The 26,200-nt window shown below is 39.7% G+C and overlaps 1 protein-coding gene across 3 annotated transcripts in view; it reads right to left on the bottom strand.

The window, feature by feature from the left end:
• Nucleotides 1-25,606, bottom strand: part of hook3 (hook microtubule-tethering protein 3) — a 37,481-nt gene extending 11,875 nt beyond the window's left edge. For all 3 annotated transcript variants that reach the window (XM_080419187.1, XM_080419186.1, XM_080419185.1), the window contains exons 1-17: nucleotides 25,457-25,606; nucleotides 15,763-15,848; nucleotides 14,428-14,500; nucleotides 14,151-14,201; nucleotides 13,365-13,497; nucleotides 13,177-13,244; nucleotides 11,980-12,042; nucleotides 11,166-11,249; nucleotides 8,226-8,389; nucleotides 7,602-7,742; nucleotides 7,383-7,470; nucleotides 6,001-6,114; nucleotides 5,712-5,822; nucleotides 5,034-5,118; nucleotides 4,062-4,131; nucleotides 1,941-2,081; nucleotides 939-1,026 (exon numbers count right to left, since the gene is read on the bottom strand). In XM_080419187.1, the coding sequence (XP_080275313.1) occupies nucleotides 939-1,026; nucleotides 1,941-2,081; nucleotides 4,062-4,131; nucleotides 5,034-5,118; nucleotides 5,712-5,822; nucleotides 6,001-6,114; nucleotides 7,383-7,470; nucleotides 7,602-7,742; nucleotides 8,226-8,389; nucleotides 11,166-11,249; nucleotides 11,980-12,042; nucleotides 13,177-13,244; nucleotides 13,365-13,497; nucleotides 14,151-14,201; nucleotides 14,428-14,500; nucleotides 15,763-15,848; nucleotides 25,457-25,516 (1,620 nt within the window). In that variant the 5' untranslated portion in view covers nucleotides 25,517-25,606. The remainder of the gene's footprint in view (nucleotides 1-938; nucleotides 1,027-1,940; nucleotides 2,082-4,061; nucleotides 4,132-5,033; nucleotides 5,119-5,711; nucleotides 5,823-6,000; nucleotides 6,115-7,382; nucleotides 7,471-7,601; nucleotides 7,743-8,225; nucleotides 8,390-11,165; nucleotides 11,250-11,979; nucleotides 12,043-13,176; nucleotides 13,245-13,364; nucleotides 13,498-14,150; nucleotides 14,202-14,427; nucleotides 14,501-15,762; nucleotides 15,849-25,456) is intronic.
• Between the last annotated feature and the right edge of the window lie 594 nt (nucleotides 25,607-26,200).

The following is a 26,200-nucleotide window of genomic DNA, read 5'->3' as shown; positions in this document are numbered from 1 at the left end:
ATTTGCAGAAGAATATTGAGAGAAAGATGCATTTCATAGTTACATATATAGTAGAATAATTACATAAAGTAATAAGACACAAAATAATTTGATGTAATATATATTCTATTCCCATTCTTTAGTTTATAAAGAATGGGAATAGCCTACGATATCACATCCCGTGCAGTCCAAAAGGTGTTCGTCTGTCTGAATCCAGGTGAACGAATCATACGTTTTTGTGCGTACAGATACTGTAGATAGACAGACCTTTATTGAGCCAGTGGGAAATTCAATTGTCATAGTATGGGTTTTATATTCATATTTCATAGTGCTTGCTACACTACCAGCAGTTATTTCATGTGGTTCTTCCCAGTGGACACAGGGACTTCTACAAATGCTTGTGATTGGATCAGTCACTCAAAAGGTCAAATCTGCTTTGGTACTTATAGGAACCAATTTATGTTGCCCAGAAAGTTTATTTATATTTTCTGAACCATTTGAAACTAGAGCAGTACAGTGACATAATCCTATGCGTTTGTTATTGCTGAGTGATTAAAGGTTTCTGTGGTTTTGGCTTGGTTAAAGAAAGTAATTGCAATTTAACATTTTTGTTTTAATAATTCAACTCTAGGCCTAGTAAGTAGTAGGTTGGAGGCTTGTCGTATCAGCCAGAGCCTAGTAATAAGCAAACTACTGTATGCCTAGTAATAAGCAAAAGGCTGCCATAGTTCTACTGTAGCTGTCTGTTGTTAAGCAAACATGTTCTTCTAAACAATTGTAACACAATATATAGCAAGATTAGGTGCTCCTGACATCAGAATCATCTTTATTTGCCCTGTGCATTGCATAGGAATTGCAATTGGTTGGATTGGTGCTGACCTACAGTACATAATAAACCTATACCAAACATGCACACAAACCATAAAGCTCACATATACTGAGCCAGTGACACTACTCACATCTTCTGATTTGGTTCCCTCTTCTTGAAGGCTTTTCTGTAGCTCCTCTACCTGACTCTGTCCCTCCATCACACGTTGGTTTATTAACCTATAAAAAAAACAAATATAATAAGAGCTAAACAGACAGAAAATATATATATATATGGACAGATTGACTGTCCCTATATTTGCTATGTATGTCGCGGTCGCCATGTTCTGTAACTGGAAGTGATCATATTTGGATGAAAGGACTTGAAACTAGCAACTAAACACACAGTAAAATGTTTACTGAGGTAATAAATAACATGATTATTAGGGTCATTTTTCCATAGGCTTCCATACGATCAAACATTTTGCAACCACTGAAGTTGCCCCTGGTGGCCATTAGATAGAAAGGAGGTTTAAGTTATTTCCGCACTAGCTTCACTTTTCAGACCGGCAGCTTCCCACTTGGTAAAACGCCATTGTTTTTGTTTTTTTTAAACGTTTTGTTTATTCATTTTTGTACTTTTACATACTCATAGGTAGTACAGACATTTACTGAAGCAAATAGGCATATAAACAGAGCATCTCCAAACAGTGAAGAAAATAATTAATAGGATAGACTAATAAGAAAAAGGATAAATTGAGTAAGATATAAACAACATCAAAACAAAACAAAAACAAACAGACAACACTCACAAAAGAAAACAACAACAGACAACAAAACAAATACACAACGTAAAATCTCCAAAAACATGTAGGCAATTGGCAAAGTCACATCCTGTGTGCCCATCAACGCTTAAGGCTAATGTACATTTAAATACATACTGTACAACCGTGTTGCTCAAAAGAAATTAACAATTTTCAACTGAAAAACATGACGTGCTTAAAATGTGTCATGACCAAGTATATGTAAACTGAGACCCTTAATTAGCCTTTCAGTCATTCCTTGCATGGCTGGCATCAGACTAGGGCTGCTATATGCGTGCGTGTGTGTATGTGTGTGTGTGCGTGTGTGTGTGTGTGTGTGTTAATTCTGACCTATTCTCTGTCTCAAGCTCATTCTTTCTACGGTTGGCATCTTCCAATAGACTCTGCAGCAGAGCAATCTTTTCATTGTCGGATCCCTCCTGAGCCAGCTTCAACATCTTGTTCTCATGCTGAAGACGAATCAAATGCTCTCTGAAATGAAGAAGAGGACAGTCACAGGGTTGTATTTCATCTGAACTGGTACAATGCTTTAGTGTGATAGGGTTTCATAAGCAAATCATTCATTTCTAAATCTGAAAATGATAGTCAGTTCAGCGTTTCAAAAGAAAATGGATCCACCATGGAGATGCAATATTTGTCCAAGATTCATTAACTACTTGAACCCTAGAGTCCCTATTTTGTGGCGAAGATTCTACAAAAATAACAGATTTACAAGCTTACAACGAATTGTGACGTGTTGTGAGCTTAGATCAGCCATCCAGTGCAGTATCAGAACAAGACATAAACAGCAAAAACAGTATATCACAAATCTATTATTAATACTGGAATAGTTCTATGTGGTGTTCGGTGTAAATGCAAAAATTAAAAGTGCACTGCACATTGCATTCTTAAATATTCCACAATTAAATGTGAAATCTTAGGTCTAGAAATGACTGTAGATGCACAGTATGCGTGTAGATATAAAGTGTAGCTGAAAGCGATGTTTGAAATTCAGTCAGTCATTACCTAAGAGTTTACATGGTTGTATTCAGTGCTGTCTCTTTAAGGGTGGGGCTCACCAACTACTGTAAACGTTTCCAGACATACAGTACTCTCTGCTGCTAACTAGCACAAGCTGAGCTTGTCTAGGCCGCAACTTAACACAGACCTATGAAAGACTGAGTCTATTATAAGTCAGGCGAGGCAAACTAAAGCCCAGTTTATATTTTGTGGCAGGATGAAGTAGCTTGCCGAATATAATACAATTCTCTGGATGGTTACATGAATGACACAATACAGACTATGCACTTCTCTGTGCCATTTTAATGATTTAAAGAGACCTGTCAAACAAACGAATCTAGACGGTTGTCTCTAAAGACTCAATATATTAACCTATGTTTTCCAATCAACCAAAAACAAACAAAAAAAACTACATTTGCATAATAAACCCACCATGTCCATTTTGTTTGGGTTAATGCTAACCCTTAAAGGTTTTTCTTCACTATGCAGGTGAAGCGCACAGAGACAAACCTACTGTAGGCCTATGCACCCATTTAGACCTGAGGCCGATTCTAAAAACGCCTTCTAAATCTTGACCTTTCTGAAAAACTATTGATTAAAAAATTACAACAAATGTATGTTGCTTGCTATATACTGTACATAGCAACAAGAACCCCAAAAGGGGATCCCGTCCTGAAAGGTATAGTTACAAATAGGGGTTCCCGCCCCCAAAATGGTTAAGATATTCTGAGGTGGTATGATACCAGTAGAAAAACAGCTCTGCTGGAAAGCTAAGGCTTGGCTGATGCAACTCAAGCATCTGGAGTCTGACTATTACATAACACACATGACACACACACTCGGCACGCTTGCCAGATTTCTCAGCTGACTTTAAAGCACAGTGGAAGCAGAAAAACAGGGAGAGGCTGGAAGCTTTCGGAATGAGTAGTTACAGCCTGACACGGTCTACAGTACAGGAGCAACGGTCTGGAGAGAACATGCTGTCTAATTAACCTGTATTGTGGTCAAGCAGAAAACTTTGAAACCAACTCACGGTTTTGTAATCAACCTCACAGGACAATACCAATATCAATATGTCTATTCTTAACTTCTGACATATTGTAAACATGGGCTACAGGAGGAACGGAATGTGCGGTGAGGGCAGAAGGTATTCTAGACGGCTGGAAGAGAGGAGGAATGGAAAGAGAGAGTGTAGGTCTGTGTATCACTCTCAGGTGCTGCTGATCTGTTGCCCTATACTTCCCTCTTATCCTTATGAATACAAAGATGCACAGACACAGCCTTATAGCTTTGATCGTTGTTGCTTTTTTCCTGAAGGATATACTTTTTTATGCACTTGATGCGAAAAGCAACCTTTTATTAATAGATGCTTTAGGAAAAATGACATTTGGGATCAGCCCATAATCCCTACCACTCCCTCTGTTTTTAATGAAGTCAAAAGATAGTTCATACCGAATCTCAGGAGTGGTGATCTCAGCAGCCAGGGAATCAGAGCCCTCATTACCAACCATTGGGAAAAGACCTGGACAAATAGAGACAGTTGTATTAGAAGGGCAACAAATGTGCAGGGCAGATAAGACATATTTGATCAAAATGCTGACGCATGTTTTCCCACGGACAAACGGTCTAATGTTTTTACTGATAATATACATTTCCAGGGTGTGGATATCAACGGGTGACCCAACTGGATGAGTCACTCAGTTGGAATTTAGTTATAATAGAAACAACTTCCATCAGTCAAATTCAGTCCATCAACAACAATTCAACAATTTTTTTCAACAACAACTTTTCTTTCAATGCCTCGCAATATGCAAAAATATCAGTTGTAATTCACGTAACTCTATTCAATGACAAACCAGTTAATCAGATATGTTAAGTAAACAAGAAATAACAAGTGGAGAGAACAAGCCTGAGGCTTTACCTAGACAATAGATGTTACTGTTATTAAGTCTGTCGCTCTGACTGAGACACTACTTTACTACAGAGAGTCAAATCAAGAGCAGTGAAATAATACAGACTTTTTTAACCCATCTTTGTAAAGTTGTATAATTACTGGTCAGGTTTCTTCAACTATAGTTCAATACCCTGACTGGGTGGCACTGGATTAAAGCACTGTTATGCCGAGTCTGGATGCCAGTGTAAAAATAAATGTACTCAATGTGTAGGTTCCAGAGCTAAATCCCTTGGACAATTCCCTGGAAGTTATTTAAAAAGGAATTTGCCTGCATTCTAAAAGGCACCTTTATAGTCACATATTGACCTAATGACATATTTTGTAAGGATCAGTGTGCACATTTGTGTGCACGTGATTGTAAAAGAGATAGAGATAGATGACAGAAGTAATTTAACCTCCAAATTCTGTGATTAAATCATTTATGAGCATAAACAGCACAATCTCAGTTAAATATAGCACATTAATTTTACCTGAGGTTAGCCGTCCTTCTTGGGCCTGAACACAATGGAGCTCATCAATGGTCTCCTTCAGAGAGTCTCTCTCAGTCCTCATACGCTATGAATACAGAGACAGTGCGATTAGGGGTGCAACAGTTAATCAAACTAATCAACATTTAATACATTATAAAAGACCATCTTTTTTTTTAAATAAAATAATTGATTTTGAGGGAAAGTCTTTTTTTTCTAATACATTTCTAGTAATAGCAGATCTACAAGCTCACATCGCACTGGGATGCAACATGTTATAAACTTGTAGATAAGCTATTTTGTCGAAGTATACAACAAGGCTTAAGTGGTTAATCAGACTAAAACATTTAGTCTGATTTATCAATGCAATGATATAAAAACAACATGCATCTTTAATAATTGAAGAAAATAATAGCTAGTTGCAGCCCTAAGTGACACACACTCATACACACACACAATATAAGCTTAGATCATTACAAAAGGAAACCAGCTAAAATGAAAAGATTTGTTCTTTCATTATAGATGGAGAAAACAATTTTACTTAAACTGACCACTGAAATAATGGGCAAACTCATAAGGGATTCCATTGAACAAAACAAAGACGGGAATAAAGAAGAACAGTAAGTAAAAGAAAAGCTGCATTTCTGATCAATCCACAATATTTAATATAGTTAAGTTTACATCTTTTTCTTTTTGTAGAGAGTCCACTTTCTCTTTGACACGTTTGTACTCAAATTCCATCTTGTCTGCCTTTTTAGACTCTTCTGACAGTTTGTTTTGAAGTTCAACAACCTGTGGAGGGGAGAAAGAGGACAGGTTGAGCAGGACTGGACATGTTAACATGAGTGTGAGCATGTGTGTGTGTGTGTGTGTGTGTGTGAGCATGTGTGTGTGTGTGTGTGTGCTCATGAGGATGTTTTCGCATCAACAACAACTGTTTGGTGACTGGCAGTGTTTATAAATGGACAACCTGTCGCTTGTATGTCTCCAGCTGTCCCTTGGTGGCATTAGCTTTACGTAGCTCCTCCTCCAGACTAACGGTGTTTTCCATGTACACATTGTTCTTTTCCTCCAGGAGCTTTACCTGTAACAAGATATGACACTTTAAGGCCGTTCACACACCAAGAATAAAAGCTATAGAGATAACTATAATAATGAGACGTATCCAAACAGATTAACGATAGTGTTCTATAAACATGATGTAATGTGTTGAAAATAACGCATTGAAGTGTCAATTCAGATGGATTTTGATTGGCTGTCACTGTTTCGAACGGTTCATCAAATCGCTTTGAAAATAAGATATTGTTGACCAATGTCATTGTTGTTATAGTTGTGGTGTGGACTCCCCCATTTATTTGAGTTTTAATGATTTTTAAAACAATACATTAATAGTTATTGTTCTTGGTACTGTATGGATGGCCCTTGATATAGAGGAAGAGCACCAACATTGAAATGCGATTGGGCAGCTGCTACACCAAGCCTTTTTTGTGTTCATAGTACTGCTTCTTAGCGCATGTTGGGTTAGCATGGCTGTAGCCAATACATGTCTTGTTTGGTGCATTACACGGTTTCCAACATTCTTCTATTTTGTGTTCTCTGACCTATTGGGAACCTTTTTTCCCCCCAACTGTTCTTTTTTTAAGCTGTTAACAATTACAATGCTGTCCTGAACATTCCAACCTTTGTGAGCATTTGGGTTGTAACCATTGCCTTAGGAAATAACAAACTACAGTATCAGAAAAACAGCTGTTAACTAGCTTGCCAGTTTGCCGACAAAAAAAACGTCTGATTTCGTATGAATTCTTTACGAGCCGAGGTTGTTTTCAACAATCCAGACGCTGTCTATGCTTTCATGATGGTCAAACAGCTGACTGGATGCTGACTAAGGTTTCCACTGGGTTCTCCTAGCGACAATACTGTTGAAACCCTCTGAACAAAGAAAAACTGTATGTTTGTGTGTAGTGGAGCACGAGGGAGAATACGTGGAGAGCGCTCGGTTTAGGGCTGGGCGATCAAATATCACAATAATTATGGCCAAATAACTCAATATCCACAACCTGACGTCAATATCATATTGTGACGATAACATCAAAATGTATGTATGTTTCTTAATTTTCACAAATAGCCAATCTACAAGCTCACAACATGCCGGAATGCAAGTGATTAAAACCAGAAAAAGAACACTTTCGCCATATCACGATGTTACGTTATCCAAATACCTAGACAATATCTAGTCTCATATCACATTTTCAATATAATTTAAATATATTGCCCAGTCCTAGTGGTTTATTAAATTCACCTATCCAGTGTTATACACATAACAAGGTAGGTACAAATGTTCAGTGTGTGTACCTGCTTCCTAAGAATTCCCAGGTCCTCTAATTTTTTCTTATAGTATTCGACCATGCCTTCTAGCTTTGACACTTTGTCTGATGAATGCCTGAATGAAAGGGACAACACACAAACAGTTTATAAAACCGTAGGGCTTTTTTTTTGCCATCTGAAACAAAAAAGCAATATTTGCATTAGAGAGACCAGAGTTCTTATCTATGACTCAGCAATGTGTCGAACCTTAGGACGTCCATCTCATCTTTGAGGGACTGTGCTTCTTCAGCCAATGATGTGAGCTCTTCATTCTGAGACCTGACATCTACAAGCTCTTTGTCCAGTTCCTCACAACGGATACGATAGTCATCCTTAGCTGCCTCTAGCCTAGAGGAAACACAAAACATCAGTTTTCAAATTAACAAAGAACCATCTTAACATCTGTATCTAGGAGATACATGCACTATTAAAGCATAGTAATTGCAATCAGGGTGTGAATCATTGACATGTTACAGGAATGTGAATGGGCAGTGTGCTTCTAGCTTTCCATGGCCATGGTGGGACTACAGTTATTTATTTATTTACATGTATAGTTCAGTTATTGGGGGGCTTGCTCAGGGAGAACCTCGACAGCAGCGGCCTTTCATCTATGGCTGCTGCCGTTGTACCAAGTACGTTTCTAAGTGTGTAGCTACAAGTGAATATGGGGATAACGCTATTCTGCAGCTGCTCCACTTATGGCTGTAGCTGGAGAGATCTTCATTTTCTGGATCAGCATAAGATAGGGTTATGGGTTATGAATCATCACTCATCAAAATGAGGATCGACCCGTCAATACCAAATCATTCATTCTACCTTTCCACCCCTCACCTGAAAGTCTCTTCCTGTAGCTGCTCAAGTTGTGTCTGCAGCTGGAGGTGTCTGCGTCCAGCTGGGCTATTGACATCTTCTATTGAGTCAGACTGGTTGAGTCTTTCCATAAGGATTTGGTTCTCAGCTAGCAAACTGCCCTTTTCCTCCTGAAGGGCTGCCACCTAGAAGATGAGAGGTCACGCAGAGCAAGACAAGAAAGAAGAATGGGCAGGAAAAAGGATGGGGCAATAGAGAGGAATAGAATGATGGGGTGCAGATGTAAAATGTATTCAGGAGAGAAGAGGAGAAGGCAAAATGGAGAAGAGATGGAAGAAGAGGGGGTAGAAAGGGGTTTCAGAAAGAACAGGAAGTGGAGCAACGGGAGAGGAAAGATGTGATATGGAGACATGATTGTAGAACAGGAGTACATGAGGAGCAGGGAAATTAAAGCACACAACGAAGAAGAAGGGAGGAGGGATATGAGATTGAAGAACAAAAGAGGAGAGATAAAGCAAAATGTGTATTAGTAGGTGGCATTAATCTTCCATGTAGTTTCCAAAGAGGTTGAAACACTTTTTATTTCCAATTCATTAGGTATTGACAATCAATCACAGTGTAATCCAAGTGTGCGTAACCAAACAAAGACACATCAAAAACACTTCAACAAAGCAAACCAACAAACTCTGACATAGCCGACAGGGCCACATGCTGTTTGACGTGGCCTTCTCAACATGATGGGCAGAATGTCAAACTCCACACAAAGCAAAGCAGCAGCTTTTTTGAGAAACAGTGATTTGTTGTACAATAACCAAAACCATGAGGAGTGAGTTTGTGTTTCTTTCCTCCCAATTGTTGAACAAGATCTCTGGAGATTTGCACATTATTATTATATTGGTGACTGGAGCACAGGAGATAACCAAAAACCATATAAACATTGTAGCAATGATCAATAAGACTTAGGCAGACAATGTGCAGTATATAGTAATTTGCCAAACTATATCTGAAGTTATCCTCTCACAAGGAAAAAATTCAAATAGGAAAACAATAATAGAGAGGATTGGTAATGTGTTTAAAAGGCCTCAAATCCTTGTATAAAAACAAGCATGAAATCTTTACAGGTCCAACAGGCATTGAAGCCTTGAGCATTCAAGAATAAAGGGTTAAGTTTCTCAGCTGCTGACAGCTCCCTACCAAAAAGCCTTTGGAGAAACCATACAACCAGACCTGGCAAAAATCAGTTTGAAAATGTTTGAACATATTTGAAATACTTCACATGTGCTTGATTCTTCTTCTGGTCCATTGACAAACGGCAACGTCATTCACAAGATGGTAGAAGGTAATCAAGCAAAATCATGTTTGTTTTTCAAATTATGGTAAATATTTTGAACCGTCCCATTTTTGTCCCATCTGTCTGGCTTCTGATGGCTACTTCCTGGGTCCAAAGGCCAAGCTCCTCCCCTTCCTGTCTACTGCTGCCATGGGAAACCATTATGAAACACACCAGGGTTAACAAGGAAGGAGGTTATTAGTTAAAGCAGTGGTTCTCAACCTGTGGGTCGGGACCCCCAGGGGGGTCCCCATATGATTTTTTTTTTGGGGGGGGGGGGTCCCCAGATGACAGTGAAGTGACTTTTAAGACCTTTTTAATACAAAAAAAAAAACTTTACTGCATCATAAGTAAGCAACAAACTATACTATACAATATTTATCTGTGGAACCGAGTCAAAACTACATTTAATGCCTCAACTACGAAAATTCCAACTTAATTGCTTGACAGGGTGGGGGGTCCCCCGTTCAAATATGATTATTTTGGGGGGTCGCGACCTGAAAAGGATTAGAACCACTGAGTTAAAGGGTGAGGACTGACATCCACGTCACGCCATACACACACAGTACTGCTGGGGTGGCTGTCGTGTCCACACCATGTGCATGTGTGTGGAGAGAGACACACACACACACACACACACACACACACACACACACACACACGCACACACGCACACACGCAGAGAGTTTGGAGAGGGGAGTCTGGATTCCAGATAGGGAGGCTGTTGCAAGCAAAGTGCAATAAATCCAGGGCTCATTAAACACGCCACACACGACAGATGGAAAGGAACAAAGAAAAAAATAAATAATTAGATTTACCCTCTCTTCTAGTTCATTAAACTCTAACCTCAGTCTATCTCGTTCCTCTTGGACTTGGAGGGCCTTCAAAGCAAGGCACACAGTATTGAAAGAATCAGTCAGAGCATTAGAAGATTAGAGACCGACCGACGCGAGAGTTTTGGCTCGGATTCCAATCCCGATTTTGGACAGTCCTAGACCGCCAATTACAGATGTAAAAAAAAGAAAAGGTAATTGAAATTTGAACTTTTTCACCTAAATAGGGGCACCAGCATGAAAATGGTTAAAGATTTGGACACATCGGCTGAATTATTGCAGATACTGAAGGTGTCAAAAAAGTCAAATAATGGCAGATGTAACAGCCAAACCAATATATCGGTCGGGCTCTATCAGAGAGAACTGACTTCTCAAACCAAATCAAATAGCAATCATTTGTTAAGAGCAAACTGTAAGAGAGATGCAGACAAAGTACACATTTTTCTGTATAAAGAAAGCATTAGGTTTTTTTTTTACTCAAAAGGTGAACCCAACTGCAAAAATCTCAGTTATTCTTTTGCATTTGAGCTTCATGTCTTGTCAACCAGTGGTCCTACCTGACCACAGGATATACATTTCTCAATAGAAGAGCAGGGTGACCGACTACAACCACCACAGTTGTACCGACTGGTCAAAATAATGTATAATTCACTAAGAAAAGTTATGAATTGCAGCTTTAAATCTATGTTAAGGTTTCGCATGAGTCATCGTTTCAAATTGTACATTAACATTATCTTTAAAAAAAAACCTATGGGATCATCTATATGGCAAAATATACCAAATAGTCGCCATACCAACCTGCATATCTAGCTCACGACATCTCTGAGAGATCTCATCCTTTGTGGACATAGCCTCGTTGAGCTCCTCCACCGTCTTCTTCAGCTGAGAACACGAGAATCAACACATGAACACAAGGCAGTTAACATTATACCCATGCAGAATGGGTGACCAAGCTCTGTTTCCCCAAGGATAAAACATATTTACACTTGGTAATATTTCAGCTGTTTAGCTGTGATCACCCTAACCCAAGTGTCAGTATATATTTAACCCATTCAATCCGGGAACGCATCTGTGTCTAGCTATAACCATTATTTTATACTTTGGATATTCAAAAGTAGCACATATACAAGCTCATAGCGTGGCACAGAGTACCAAGCTATGAGCTTGAAGATCTGCTATCTGCTAAAAAAAAGTGCAAATCTTTGAATATACTGTATATATCTTTTAAAGCGAACATTTTAACTCAAATCTTTGCTCCTGGGAGTCCCTAGAACAACATATTTTGAGATGGGGGTCGGCGGCCAAATACATATCATTTTCGGTATGATGGTTTTACAGATCAAAATATTTTGTTCCAGGGACCCCCAGAAGCAAAGATTTGAGTGACAAATGTTGTTTCAAAAAAATATATGTATTCAAAGATTTGCACAAATGCTCAAGATTTTTCAAAAATAGCAGATCTACAAGCTCGTAGCGCGGCATTCTGTGCCGTGCTCCGAGCTTGTAGATCTGCTATTTTTGAATAGTATAAAACTCCCAGATTGAGTGGGTTCTATTGCAAGAAAATATACATTTTATAAACTGAAAGGACACATTTATAATATCTCCATACCTGTCTGTCCAGATCCACATATGATTCAGTTGCTCCTGTGACTGGAGTTTCTTTACTCATCAGCTAGAAAAACACAGAAAATGGTTACTAAATGTTTCTTTACCTGAGTGCACAACATATTGAATATGCAGGGGTGTTAAAAATATTGACATGTCCCTCGGGCACAGGTCGGATCAGTTCATTATTATATTATTCTCTTTAACCTTCGGTTTTAAAATGAGACCAATGCGTTGTAATTACGCTCCCAAATCCGTATCGCCGGTTCTCTCATAGTTTAATGTTAACAGCCGATTGAAACGCAGCCAATCTCATGCGCACTGCACTGCAGTCGCCCCAAAACACAGTCGCCCCGGGGCAAATCCGGCGGTATTCACCTGGTATTCTTAAACATAACCTCAGTAAACTATGCCTAAACCTAACCTTAATCCTTAACCTCATTAAAACTGTGCCAAAATCGAACCTTATTCCTAAACTTAACCTCAGTAAAACTATGCCTAAACCTAAACTTATTTCTAACCTTATCCTCAGTAAAACAAATACAAGAAAATGGGGGCGAGTGTGTTTTGGGGCGAGTCTTCCGGGCGGCTACCCTGCGACCTGCGTAGTGCGTAGTAACACCATGGAGGTTTTTTAGCAGGTGAAATGCTAACAAAAGACACCGGGAAGATGCAAGTTGGAACGTTGTCTGTGTGGAGCATGTTTATGGACATAATCTGCGGGGACAGACGGTATAAAGTCGGCAAAATGTTGTCTGTCTGCAACACAGAGCAGAATGCACGCGACGCAGCCTGTCTGTGATTACTCTGTTGGGGCGGGGGGGAGCAGGAGCTGACTGACACACATGGCTAATCTGAATACCACGGTGATTTTAGCTATAAATGAGCTCCGGGTCCAGTACAGGTCTAGAGACCCGGTCAGACCGGGTCTAATATATTTTAATTATCCTTGGTTCGTTTCGGAACAGGTCCAGTTTGCCTCGGTCCCGTTTCGGGCCGGGTCCACCTAGCACGGGTCCGTTTCGGACCGGGTCCAGTAATTTAGAATATTTTCTCGGTTCCGACCGATCCAATTATCCACGGGTCCGTTTCGGTTCCCATTTTTTGGACCCGTGCTACCCTCTAATGCACCCCCATGTAGTTGACCTAAAACAATACAAGTATATGCAAACACTATTCAGATCTGAAACTATTGGCATGCCTCTTGGATGGCTGTCATGACAACATGTTGCACCGATTCCTCCATCATCATTATGGTCTGGATGTACTCTGGAGGGAAAAAAAGAGAAAAATGAGCAGTGAATAAACAAGGCAGTGTTGTGTTGCAGGCCAGTATTTACTAAAAATCTGATCCAACATAATGAACATACATACAAGCACAGTACACACCTTGTTTCTGTTCGCAGTTAACAGCGCAGCCAAGTATGAGTTGTAGCATCCTGCCAAGCTCTGCTGCATCCGAGTGTTCCCCAATAAGGTTAACATCTGGCAGTGTGAAGTCATTTATCTGCTGGCCTAGGACCTAAACCAAGTAAGAGGGACAATATATGTTGGTAGGTATATGGTGCATCACAGCTTGCAAAATGAGTGTATTGCAGCAACTAATATCACAAATAACTATTTGGTTATAAGCCATATTTCTTTTAACCAAGTCTTGCGGTGTGTTTTTAATATGGGAGGAATTGAGTACGGTAAAACTAATATAACCTAATAAGGACATTCATTTAGCTATTTAGATGTTCATAAAAGCTTCAAACACATGCTACTTTTGGCTTTTCCATTATATACAGTATGGTTTCGTTTATGTGGGGTTGATGGTGGGGTGTTCGATGACGCAAGAGTATGACACAAGAGCAAAAAGGACACTGTGTGATTATAGTAAATTCTGTGTTTGTTGATAAAGGATGCAAACAAACCAAAGTTTGTGTTAAAGCCTCAAAGCAAATACTATACTATGCCACTGCAAAAAGCCCTTGACTTGCAACAGAGTTGTGAAAAGTTAACATTAATAAGATAAGTTCATTTGTTAGTTCATTTGTTTTGGATAGGGACAGGGACCTTAAAAGGTCATTAAAAACACCAACAAGACAACTTGACAACAATGTATCATGTTCTTGAACGTGTGCAAGCTGATACCTACTTCATTTCTAAATGAATAGAACAGTTTATTCTTACCTCTTGGTTATAGTCTAAAATGCCTTTCAAAACTTTCTTTAGATTGCTGATCTGAAATTAGGAGAGATGGTTATTTAGGACTTCAGGACATTGTATAATCAACACCACCCATTTCGAACACAAGAAATATCATTTACAGAATACATTTGAACCGTTTCAAGTGACTAACTATAAAGCTAGCTGTACAAAGAGTACATGTAGGCTTTAATGAATGGCAAATCAATCCAGAGTACTGATTGTGATACCACAGACATGTGATTCTGTATGTGATTCTTACCTTTAACCTCCAGTTGTCTCCAACCTCAGGCTTGACCCTAGTGATCCAACTGTCATTGAAATATACTGCATCTCTGGAAAATACAATCGAGTTAAGGAGGTGACGTCAATCAAACTTACAAATGTCACACAACTAGCAACAAGAATACTAACTAATAACACTGTATGAATAGAAGAATAGTCACATGTGCTCTGTCTTTCCCAAGAACACTCTGTCCTCAATCCAGAGTGTTCTTGGGAAAGACAGAGCACATGTGACTATTCTTATATCCAGAGTCTGGATATAAGAAAGTTGATGACTGACCACTAGCATTTCTCATACAATAAGGATGTACTCAGGATATTGCTTTAGAGCTACTTTAAATTAAAGCTATTGGATTACTTATTTGTGGTAAAATATATTAGCACATAATTATTTGGTAATAGCTTTGAAGTTGATTCCCCCAAGCTCCACTGAAACAAACAGCGTTAATATACCATAGCGTTTTTCTTTGTAGGTCAAATGTTCTAGATCAAATTTAAAAAAAAACTCAAATTGATTAGAAAATCGTGCACTTTTTTCACAAAATATCAGTCCGAAACTATGGCCACTGGTGTGCCAAGATCGGCATCGAACCCAAAAATCTGGCATCGGTCGGGCTCTATTCTACTGCACATATACAGATGGGGGAAGTGGAGCGAGCCAAGCGCAGAATTTTACATCAAAGCCTGCAATTACAGCTACATGGGAATTACAGTGAATGAAACGGGAAGGGACAGAAAGAGTAAAGTTACAGCTGCCCTGAAAAGACCGGATTGACAACAAAGTACAAAGGAGATTATTTTGTAGATGATTATCAATAGACTGTATTGACTATCTTGACCAGCTACATTACTCAGCAGATAAATGTACAGTATGTACCGACTGTTAATGGCTGTTGTTGTTGTTTTTTCTTCCCTTTTTAAATTCTAAACTAAATAAAACCTCCTCCTATAGTACAGGGGTGGCACCTGAGGTGGCCAGACTGGCCACACACACTACCAGAATATTAATAGGGTATGAAAACATTAATCAGGGATGCAAACTAGTTTGGCCACATTGGGTGGTACCAATTTGTGAAAATCTGAAGTATTGGCCTCTCAACTACTATAGTGCCATTGATAAATATTTTATCTCACTATTCTACAGTATTAGTAGCATTTCTCTGGCCCTCACCAATAAAAAGCATCTTCTAACATCCCAGTGTCAGCCAACCTCTAATTTGCATTCCATGTTTAATGCAAACACATGTGAATCCTGTCCACCTAGTTTTCAGCCACATTTTGGACAAAACGGAAAAAAAATAAAATAACGTACATTTTCTGTAGAGTTTGGGCCATGACGACACCAGTGGTAAGGTCTTCTACTATTTTGCAGGGAGCCTCCACTCCAAATGTCTGGATCTAAACAACAAAACAGATACATCAGTTAGTTGTGTGGGTGTAGAATAAAGCAAGAGAAACACGGGAGAGAAAAAAAAGAAGACTGTAAAATGTCACGGTCACAGTCCCAACTTTACAGTGATTTGTTTGGGACATACAAAACAAACACAAAAACATGAGAAAGCTCTGTACCAAAGACAATGTGTTTGGTTTTTCACTTTGCATCTTTATCTTGGTAGATATGTCACCCACAACAACACAGAATTACCAGGAAGTATAGCAGGCCAACATACATGGTGAGGTGTATGTCAGTGTTTATAACTTTGTTATAATAAAACTATTATGTAAAAAAAGGGAAGTCCTAAAAAAAAAAACATTGCTCATGTAAGGCATGCGTCTCAAGGTGTGGAAACAATACATGTTTTTTTTTTACTTACTGTGCTGTGTGAATCTAAACTAGCTGGATTGTATGTGCATTCTTCTGTGATACCTCTATTTCTGGAATATCAATGAGCTGTTGCCTTTCAGTGACAACAATGACCTATGTTTATACTTGGACCACTTTGTATTTATACACTAAATGTTTGCTCAAGAAGAACTTCACACAAGATTGCATTGAGGCCATTGTTTTTGTTCTTGGCCTGGATTCTCTAACAAAAGGAATTGCATCCTTATTTTATTTTTGCCAATACCTTTTCTCAAACTATTCTCATCTCAGTCCAGCTACATCACTCTATAGCATTGGTTCTCAAAGTGGGGTCCGGGGACCCCCAGGGGTCCTTGGAGGGGTACCAGGGGGTCCCCAGCAAAATTAGTTAATATAGTGTGAGTGTCACAATCTTTTTTTTTTTTAAGCGAACATTTGTAACTCTAATCTTTGCTTCTGGGGGTCCCTGCCTTGGAACAAAATATTTTGAGATGGGAGACCACGGCCAAATACATATCATTTTGGGGGTCCTTGACATGAAAAGGTTTGAGAACCACTGCTCTACGGGGCTTTCTTCTCCTTCTGCCCTCCGTATCTTACCCTTGCAACCTCCCTCTCTCTCTCTCCATGTCAGTCCCTCCACTATTCTGAAAGACTCTCACACAGACAGACAGAAGGGAATTATTTTCCGTTGAAGCACCAGCAGTCAACATACCAGAGTAGGAGGAGACCGAAGGGAGAAGGAATGTTGGTATGTGATGGGAAGAAGGTGGTGCCTGCTCATCTGTGTGTGTTTTCCTCAATTTAAATTAATTTAATAAAACATTTTTTTTTGCCTTTTTGTCTTGGATTTGTTGAATAATCTCAGATTCTGCTATATCAAACAAATTGACCAGCAAAGCCATGGATCTAAATTATTTGTTGCAGCCCCCTAAATGAATTGTCTGCCAAAGAGATTACCTAGTGAAGTTGTTTTCCAGCTCCGTATCTCAAATTATATAATTATAGTTAATCATGAAAATAATTTGTAATTTCCCGATCACATTCTGTATTCAAGCTAACATGAGCTGTTGCACCATACCATTATCAAGAGGTAGTTCTGGTCATCGTTAACCCATTCAATCCCGGAACACATCTACAAATGTCTTGGTCGTGGACAACTCATCTGAAAATATTTTGTTCTAGGGACCCCCAAGAAGCAAAGATTTGAGTCACAAATGTTCACTTTAAAAATATACATATTCAAAGATTTGCAGAAATGTTCATGATTTTTCAAAAATAGCAGATCTACAAGCTCATATGAGCTTCTATTTTTGAATAGCCAAAGTATAAAACAATGGTTATAGCTTTAATCTAAAATGACACAGATGCGTTCCCGGATTGAATGGGTTAAACACACTCTCTCTCCCATAGTTTCCCAGATTAGTTGCAGTGGTTACAAGTGAGGGTGAGCAAAATCCAGTTGAGAACAGAAGAAGAGTAACAGCAAGGTTTCCGTTGGCCGGTGTACCAGCCATCTGCCGACCAGAATCTTAATTGGGCGTCAATTATGAATATGATTCAATAATACATTTATCATGTTTTGGCAATTGGCATTGCTGCACCAATAGCAATTCTACATATATTACTATTTACTACTGCATTAATGGACTACAATATTTATCCACAGGGCTGGTTCTGGCTCATATGGCACCTTAGTCTAGGCAAACCCCCCTTCAGCTGTCTAGCTAGTGGGGATGATATGAACACTTTAAATGTATAGTTTAAAAGCAACAATAAGCTGCTGCCAAAACACTAGTCAACTCTGTGTTATCACTCTCATTCCTATCAGCAAACCTTTCAGGCCTTTCAGTCTGTCAAACCACCAGCAAGAGTTCTTCTGTATTTAAGCCGGCCAGTCTGGTCATTAAGTCAGGCTTTTGTACCTGAACCACTGCAGGGCCGGACCAAAACAATACTAAATGTTATGTAACACCATTTCAATGAGAGGAAGAGCGAGAGAGAGAGAATTTCCCCCAGTTAGATGCATATACACAAACGCATACACAGGGACCTTTGTTGGACTGTGTCCAATAGGAAAAGTGGGAATGGAAGCTCAGATGGGAGACATTGAAAGAGGGAGAGAGAGGCACTGTGACAGATTCAGAGTGGAATAAATAAAGACATACGGAACATGGAGAAATTAAAAAGGCGGGGAGGGTCAGAAAAGGACATCTTGTACATAAAGAAATATATATATAGGCTAATTCTTGTACATATACACCTTCTCATGGCTGCTGCATGGCAGCATGGTCCGTCCCAACACACATGTGTTTTCGTGTGTTTTCGTGTGTGTGTGTGTGTGTGTGTGTGTGTGTGTGTGTGTGTGTGTGTGTGTGTGTGTGTGTGTGTGTGTGTGTGTGTGTGTGTGTGTGTGTTTGTGTGTGTGTACACATGACTGTTACAGAGAGACTTTGTCTCCATCCATACAAGATTTGGTCTGCTCCATTTCCCTCAGCAGAAAGGAAGTGGAAGGAATCGATGTAGAACATACAGTATAGGACAAATCAACCCCATTACACACCACACTGTCTGACACACATACAAATGCAACATAGAGCAATAGAGTACACAGGCCAGGATCTGGGCCAAGACAGAGATGTTTTCCCCAAGTACAACCATTTTGCTGCAATTAACAGTTAGGCTATCTTTGGTAGAGACATTCTAAGAGTTTCTCATCAGGAAAATGTATAATCCGTCCTTAGCCACATGAACAATAGTTTCTCTCTTCTTGGACAAATATTTGGCGAAAATAGCAGATCTACAAGCTCACACTATCAGTGTGAGCTTGGGGGTCTAGTATTAGTATTAGGGGGCCTAGTATAGAGTCCTGGGGGACTCCAATCATTTAAGTATATAGTGTTTAAGTGGTTAAATAATCTATGTTTATGCTAGGTGCTTGTCATGTTGCCCGTAACACCAATCAGTTTAACCATGCAATGGTTGTTAACCTGAAATTAAACAGATCATATTGCCTTTAGAGCTTTTTCTATCTGTTCTCTGAGAAAAATACTACTATATAACCCTAGCTAAGCTCCAGGCTTGAGTTTCTGTGTTGCAGGAGAACATGAAACATGAAACAGGACTAATGAGAACTATTGAGACCTTTCTGATTTCGACAATGGCAAATTATTACAATGGCTTTAGAGCTTTTGAATACACCAACTGTAAAAAGGCTACAATTCAGCACTAACCAAGGGCACACTACCATCTTTGCATTGCAAGTGGTGACTAATGGGAAAGAAACTAAAGGAAGGAAGTTTAACCCAGCGAAGCCCACTTCTGGCCTGTTTGTTATACTGGCCAATTGAAAAAGATCTGCTAACGTAATGATCTCTGTGTTTAGATTTTCTAGTCACACCTCATGGCCCAAAGTCACCAGGGCTTCCCCATCCTGCTGACAGCAGCTCTGGGTATGAGTTTGGCAGTAGGGTATGGTACAAACAAACTTCCAGGCTTTGCCGTCTTCTGTTTGGATTTATTATTCCACTGAAAAAGGGCAACGCTCTTTTGGTGGACAGGGATTTACTGGAGCATTTTTTCCCAGTAATTTAACAACTTCTAGTTAGATGTTTTCTCTTAGTCATGTCCTCTGTGTCATCATAATCATCTCCCATGAGTCAGCTTATTATAATTACTAGAGGTTCAGGCTCTACACCGCACCGCCGACCCGACCGATGTATCTGAGTCTTTGTCAGGGGGCTTTGTCAAAGTACCCGTTGTGTCCCTTTTGTGCCCATATATGGAGATCTCTGTATCTGTCTGCCTACCTGTGGATCTCTGTATCTGTCAGTCCTTGTCCCTTTTATACCCATATATGGAGATCCCTGATGTCATCAGTATATGCCCATATATGGGCATATTGGTTGGATCGGGGGTTCTGGACAACTGGATATCTATAGTTAAGCTCCTATTAAAGGCATGCCATGGGAATTATGAAGAATCCAAAAACAGAGACAATATTTGAGAAATTCAAAATATATAAACATCTGTTTATAAATTCTCGTGTGCTCAGGTACAAAAACACCAAAAAAAATCACTCAAACTAAAACTAAAACATTTCCAGATAAACAGTCTCATGCATGAACTAGGAGCTGTGCATAATCTGCGAATGGGTTTCAACACGAACCCAATTCAAACACACACACTTGTCCGGGTGCACTCCTCATCTGTGCATGAGACTGTTTATCCTGTTTTTGGATTCTTCATTAACCATGAAGGCATGTGAGGAAAGATATAAATTCTCCATGAATTCAAGGCATCATGGAGTGAGTAATCTCTCAAGACAGCAGAATCTGTCAGCACCACTGCCATAAACATGCAATGTTGTTGTTAGTAGCAATAAACACAGAAGCACCCGGGAGGAAGTGGACTATGAATGAAAGGGTTTAGCTACACACAAAAAAGGAGGTGGTACCCTTAGACGCAAAAACAACGTGAATGGGTTCCCTGATTGTGGGGTGAGTAAATGATAGAAAGTCATTTTAGGGAATCCCCTTCTCAAGATCATGCTACATCTGTGACACGAAATATGGCACCAGCATTGCCAGATTTTGTAAAAGAAACAAGTGGCCAAGTCTACGAAAACAAGCCCAAAAGAAGCGACTAGACCATGTGAGCAAACCCGACCCAAATAAGCAACTACACAACTAAACAAGCCCCATAAAACACATAATATATATAAACATTTTGTTTTAGTACAATGTAATAAACAGTGTCAAAGTCTGTGACTGTCTGACTTTCGTTTTGTATTCCTTAGTTTGTTGTCACCCATTTTTGTAACTTTGTTACAAGCAAACAAAAAAACTCTTAAGAGGGCAGTAGATTTGAGACTGCTTGCTGACTGGCAACAGTAGTGTGGAGACTTAAATTTAGCTCACACATGCTAGTGACTAGGTTACACAACCTTTGCCTGCTTGTGACCCTGGCCTGTGAATGAACTGGCAGAAAGACAGTGAGAGATAGTTGAAAGACTTTCAGAGAAATTATGTCTGATTAATCTTATATAATCAGCACAGCACTGGTTTACTGTATGCTGTACAATAACTACATTACATAATTGTTGGTAATCACAAGATTGGTTAAGAATAGGTTTCATGGACTCGCATCAGGAAAACGTGTGCCACCTTAAAATGCTAAACTAAAACAGCATTTAACAACTAGTGCATCAAGTATAGCTCCCATGTGCATGTGACTAAAGGTTAAGGACAGTTTAACATGGCCCAATATTGATGTTGTATGGTTCGTGTCTCCACTGACTAAGCTAGGTGAATAACATAAGGGTAAGCAAAATACAACCCCAACTGGCACACCTCAAAGGACTGGACAAAAACTAAACAACAGGGCCATTTATATCAGAGGAGGATGCAGCCACACTAAAATGTACTGTATTTGGCCAAGTCTGGTGCTCTGGTCTTGTGAAAAAACGACTGGCCCGCCATGATCAAGATAGGTTTGGACCGAGTGGAGATGCTGACCTTGACCTAGGTAGGCCAAGGCCATGGCACAACTAGGAGTAGCTTTTCCCCCATAATTAATATATGACATAGTAGCCATTGTTAAGATGTGTACTGTATTTATTGTCATCAATGTAACCCAAATGCCCATTATGAACATAACCTTCAGCGATTCTCACAAATTAACCAGACCAATATAACTACTCAATATGATGATACAAAGCCTATCCGTGTTCTATTTCGAGCAATATCAACATTGTTACTGTAAAAATGTAGTCAAATGGTCAAACAAAAAAATCACATTACCCCAGTTACCAAAATGGCAAGGTACAGCATCAACTGTACTGGCCACCTGCCACAGTGGTGAGTCTTTCATGAATTTATCAGCCAGATTGACTTTAAAGCACTTTGAATCAATGGCTGGATTCCAGACCCCCCACAAAAGTACACAAACTTACAAAGCCTAAATGTATGAGCATTTAAGTGGTAATTTCCAGAGAGCTTTCTATGCGTTCCCCTCTCTCAACCTCCCAAAGCAACACCTCTGATTGCCTAACCTTGCTGTGCCCATCTGTCTAAAGCAGGGGTGTCAAACTATTGTTTCCCGGGTCGGATCTGCCCCTCAAAGGAGTTCAATTCAGCCTATGGAAATGAATTCAAATACTGAGACCAAGTTACTACCTCTCCAGCATATGGAAGAAATTAATGCAACCATTAGGATAATTCCTTTAACAGGTCCGTTCATGAAAGTCCTTGCGGTCTTGTTTCCAATGAGGGCCTGTGAGCAATTAGGGGTTAAGAGTCTTGCTCAGGGACAAATTTCATTTCATCGACACATTTGCTGGCCTGGAATCGTACCTGGGGCAACCAGGGCCTCTGGCTCCCTAGGCGGGCTCACTAACCACTCAGCTATGGCCGCCCCTAATCCAGTTATTACCTATCCGTGTATGGCAGCTGCTTTCTCCCCTCTTGTGGCTGAAATGCTGGCAAAAGTGACTGTTGCATTAACATTTAACATTGAAAACAATGGAAACAGCAGGTTAACCACCTGCTACCGCAAGGGCCCCACTCAACACAGGGGTGTCAATTCTGTCAAATAATGGCCGATATATAGGCTCGGCAGACATATTGGTCTGTCCCTACATCGCACCCATAATGCCATATACACTTTCTAGCCACAGTGCAGAACCCGGTGACAGAGGAGAAGGCAGGCTATGTGGTTCAAATCTGATTACCAAAAATGCCATGTGGATTTTCTTATTTTGCTGTTCAGACCTGATAAAAACTGATTCCAATCTGGATGTGCCGAAATCTGTAAATCAGTAGAATTGTCAAATGTGATTTTGGTTAGTATTAGTAAGTGCACATCCCTGGTCTAAAGCAACTAACTAGTAGGTCTTCTGTGTGTCTCCACCAAAATGAGTAATTTAAATAAAGGTATGTGAAGATTGAGGAAAGCTAGTCAGCATTATTCCTCGGGAAACGAATAGAAGCCTGTTTGAGTTTTCTCATTCAAGTTAGTGCAAGAGAAGGAGGAGTCACTTATGCCAAGGACGGGCCTAAGGTGGATGATGATGGGATAAAACAGATTTGTTTTTGTTGTTGTTTTTTCTTCAATTAATCAATATGTTTATATGCAACAAATGAGCAAGACTAAAGTTTGTACTACCCAGAAACTGCACCCCAGTACCTGAACTGCAATGATTCCTCTTCTATTATTTCAAGGGCTTTCAGAGCTGAGGATAACACTTTAACATTAAAGTAATTAATTATAGTTATACCGTAGTTTATCCTGCTATAATAACGCCATTTCTATATTTTAAGTAAAATAAATCACACATAGTACTGTTGTACTGCACATCAGTGGCCGTCGTAGTGCTGAAGATAATAACAGCCAGCTGATAATCACTTTGAGACCCAAGTGCACACTTATTCCACTAAGCCTACATATTTAATTCTGTCAAACTTCCATCAGCAATGAACTGTCAGGCATAACAGAATGGATCTCTGGTGAAAGGGACTGACAGATTTGACCCTTTGTCAAGTACCAGCCCTCTTCGTGCCCATTGGTCACTGTTGCTTGGTTGGACAAAAATCCCCTCTCTTCATCCACTACCATTGAAAAAAATTAAAACTTTGTTTTTCAGTTGCCTCATAGTGATATTTAATGTGTTCAATTCTTATTTTAAACTTGGCCTCAGTAAAAACCAGGGTGGAACAAGGTGGAAGTAGCCTGCTGAGATAGCAATAACTTGTGTGATCATCACACAAGTTAAATACTCTCTAGCCTCTATCCATTTTGCCTCTGAAGTGGATACTTGTGCTCTGAGCAGAAGGTTCATAAACAATACAAGCACATGCTGCAACAGGATGAGCTATTCTTCAGTACTATGTAAAATATATCAATTACTGGAATGATAGAAAAGCTCATGTACATTCTACAATTATGTGAAAGAGCATGCAAGAGTGCATGCCAAAGCCATGTTCATGATATATTCATTTCTACCTTTGGGTGGTTAACATGTATACAATGGTGTTAGCCATTAACAATTATAATTGTCGATAATTGATTATTACATGTTTTATATTGTCAGTTGTATTCTGCTCTACTCATTAACATGCTATATGGTGCACTTTGTTGTTATATTGAGTAGTATGATTCATATTATCTCGTGCCACTGGTTTTCATAACATGTTGTGTTAAGACATAATGTTTAATTTGTTTTTGTTTTTCATTTGATGATGGCTATTTGACTGTTTCTGTTTCTGTAATAAAGTGCAGTGCTGAGATTTTAGCAAGGCAGACAAGAAGGGGTAACTTGTCAAGCCTGACTGTTACCAAACAGAAAGGAATGGAGGTGGGCATGTTATGGGTTACAGGGTAGGTGGGCACTTAGGGACATCTGGACACTTCGATGAAAAATTTTCTATTTTGTCCAAAATGTTAAAAAAAAATTGAATATTTGAAAAAAATGGTCTTAAGTAACAAAGTATACATGATGTGAACATGAACGGTACATCATTATCCGACTTAATTATATCCTTCAACTTCTTGTTTATGCCCCAAAATGACTGAATATACAGGTTTTGTAGCAAATGCAGAAATATTAGACCTTAACTGTCGAATGTTTAAGCATGTTCTAATCATATAAAGATTTTATATTTCACCATTTTTGGACAAAATAGTGAATTTTACATCGAGGTGTCCAGATGTCCCTATAGTGCCCACCTATCCTGTATCCATATTATGAAACAATGATTGAAAAGCTATGATCCGTAACGTCAAAAACTAAACTCAGACTATTTCTCCAGACAGGGCCGACGTCTCCACGACGTCTCGGTCTGTAAAGATGTGGCATTTAATACGGGGCTGCTGGGGAAGTTAAACAGCTAACGTGTCAACAGTCAAAACCTAAACAGGCTTGGATAAAGCAGGGATGGTTAACAGCCTATGTTAACGGCACGTTATCAGGCCACAAACACCACACAACTGGCCCCCTGTTGGACACAATAGTGGACGTGGGCTAGTGTTTTTGTTGTTGTTGTTGTTACTAATGTTGTTTTCATGGTCATCATCTCCCCCACTGGGCTAATGTAGCCCAGGCTAACTTTAGCCTGGTATGCTAGCATCAGTCACAGGGGCGCCGGACTAAACTATGTGTCAAACAAAATCAACATAAAACATCGTTTTAATCTTCATAACTTACCCATGTCAAGAGGCTCTCACACAGCTCCATTCGATCCAAAGACTCCGTCGTGGTGGTCATTGTAACTCAACGTCAAACTCTAAAGGATTTTGGGGGAAAGAGCTTTATTTATCCACTGGGTCTCTGTCCCTGATGCGGTGTTTCTGTGTGTCTACGATCTGATTCTGTGCGGAGCTCTGGTAACACTGTGACGTGTGGTGGACAGTGTTGCCAGGTTTTGCGAGAGAAACAAGCAACCAGATCTATGAAAACAAGCCCAAAAGAAGCGAGCCCGCCCCTTCGCCCTTTAAACATAACATATGTTGTTGTGGGCTTGAAGAAATTTGGGGGAAAATTTGAAACATTTTAACAACACAAATCATGGGTCCCTGGCATAACATGTTTTCAGATGGGGGTCCGCTGACGAAAGTCCTTGAGTTGAAAATGAACCACTGGTTTAAACAAAATTAGGAAGCAAGCCCATAGAAACAACTGCACTTTAGAAACAAGCCAAAAACCGCAACCCGCAACTAACCAATAATTTACAATTTACAAGTAACTTTACAGAAAAGCAAGCCCAAAGTCGCTTATAATAAGCAGATATGGCAACACTGATAGTGGAGGCGGGGCCTGGCTCTGGTAATGGTGTGACGTATAAGGGAGGCGGGGCCTGACTGCTGGTGTGACGTATAGTGGAGGCGGGGCCAGGCTCTGTGAACATTGTGACGTATGGTGGAGGCGGGCCGGATAGGCGGAGTCTACATT

Source organism: Gymnoscopelus braueri (genome assembly GCF_963280865.1).
Source record: "Gymnoscopelus braueri genome assembly, chromosome: 22".
Lineage (NCBI taxonomy): Eukaryota > Metazoa > Chordata > Actinopteri > Myctophiformes > Myctophidae > Gymnoscopelus > Gymnoscopelus braueri.
Note: the sequence above shows the minus strand (reverse complement) of the source record. Positions and strands in the feature narration are given on the sequence as shown.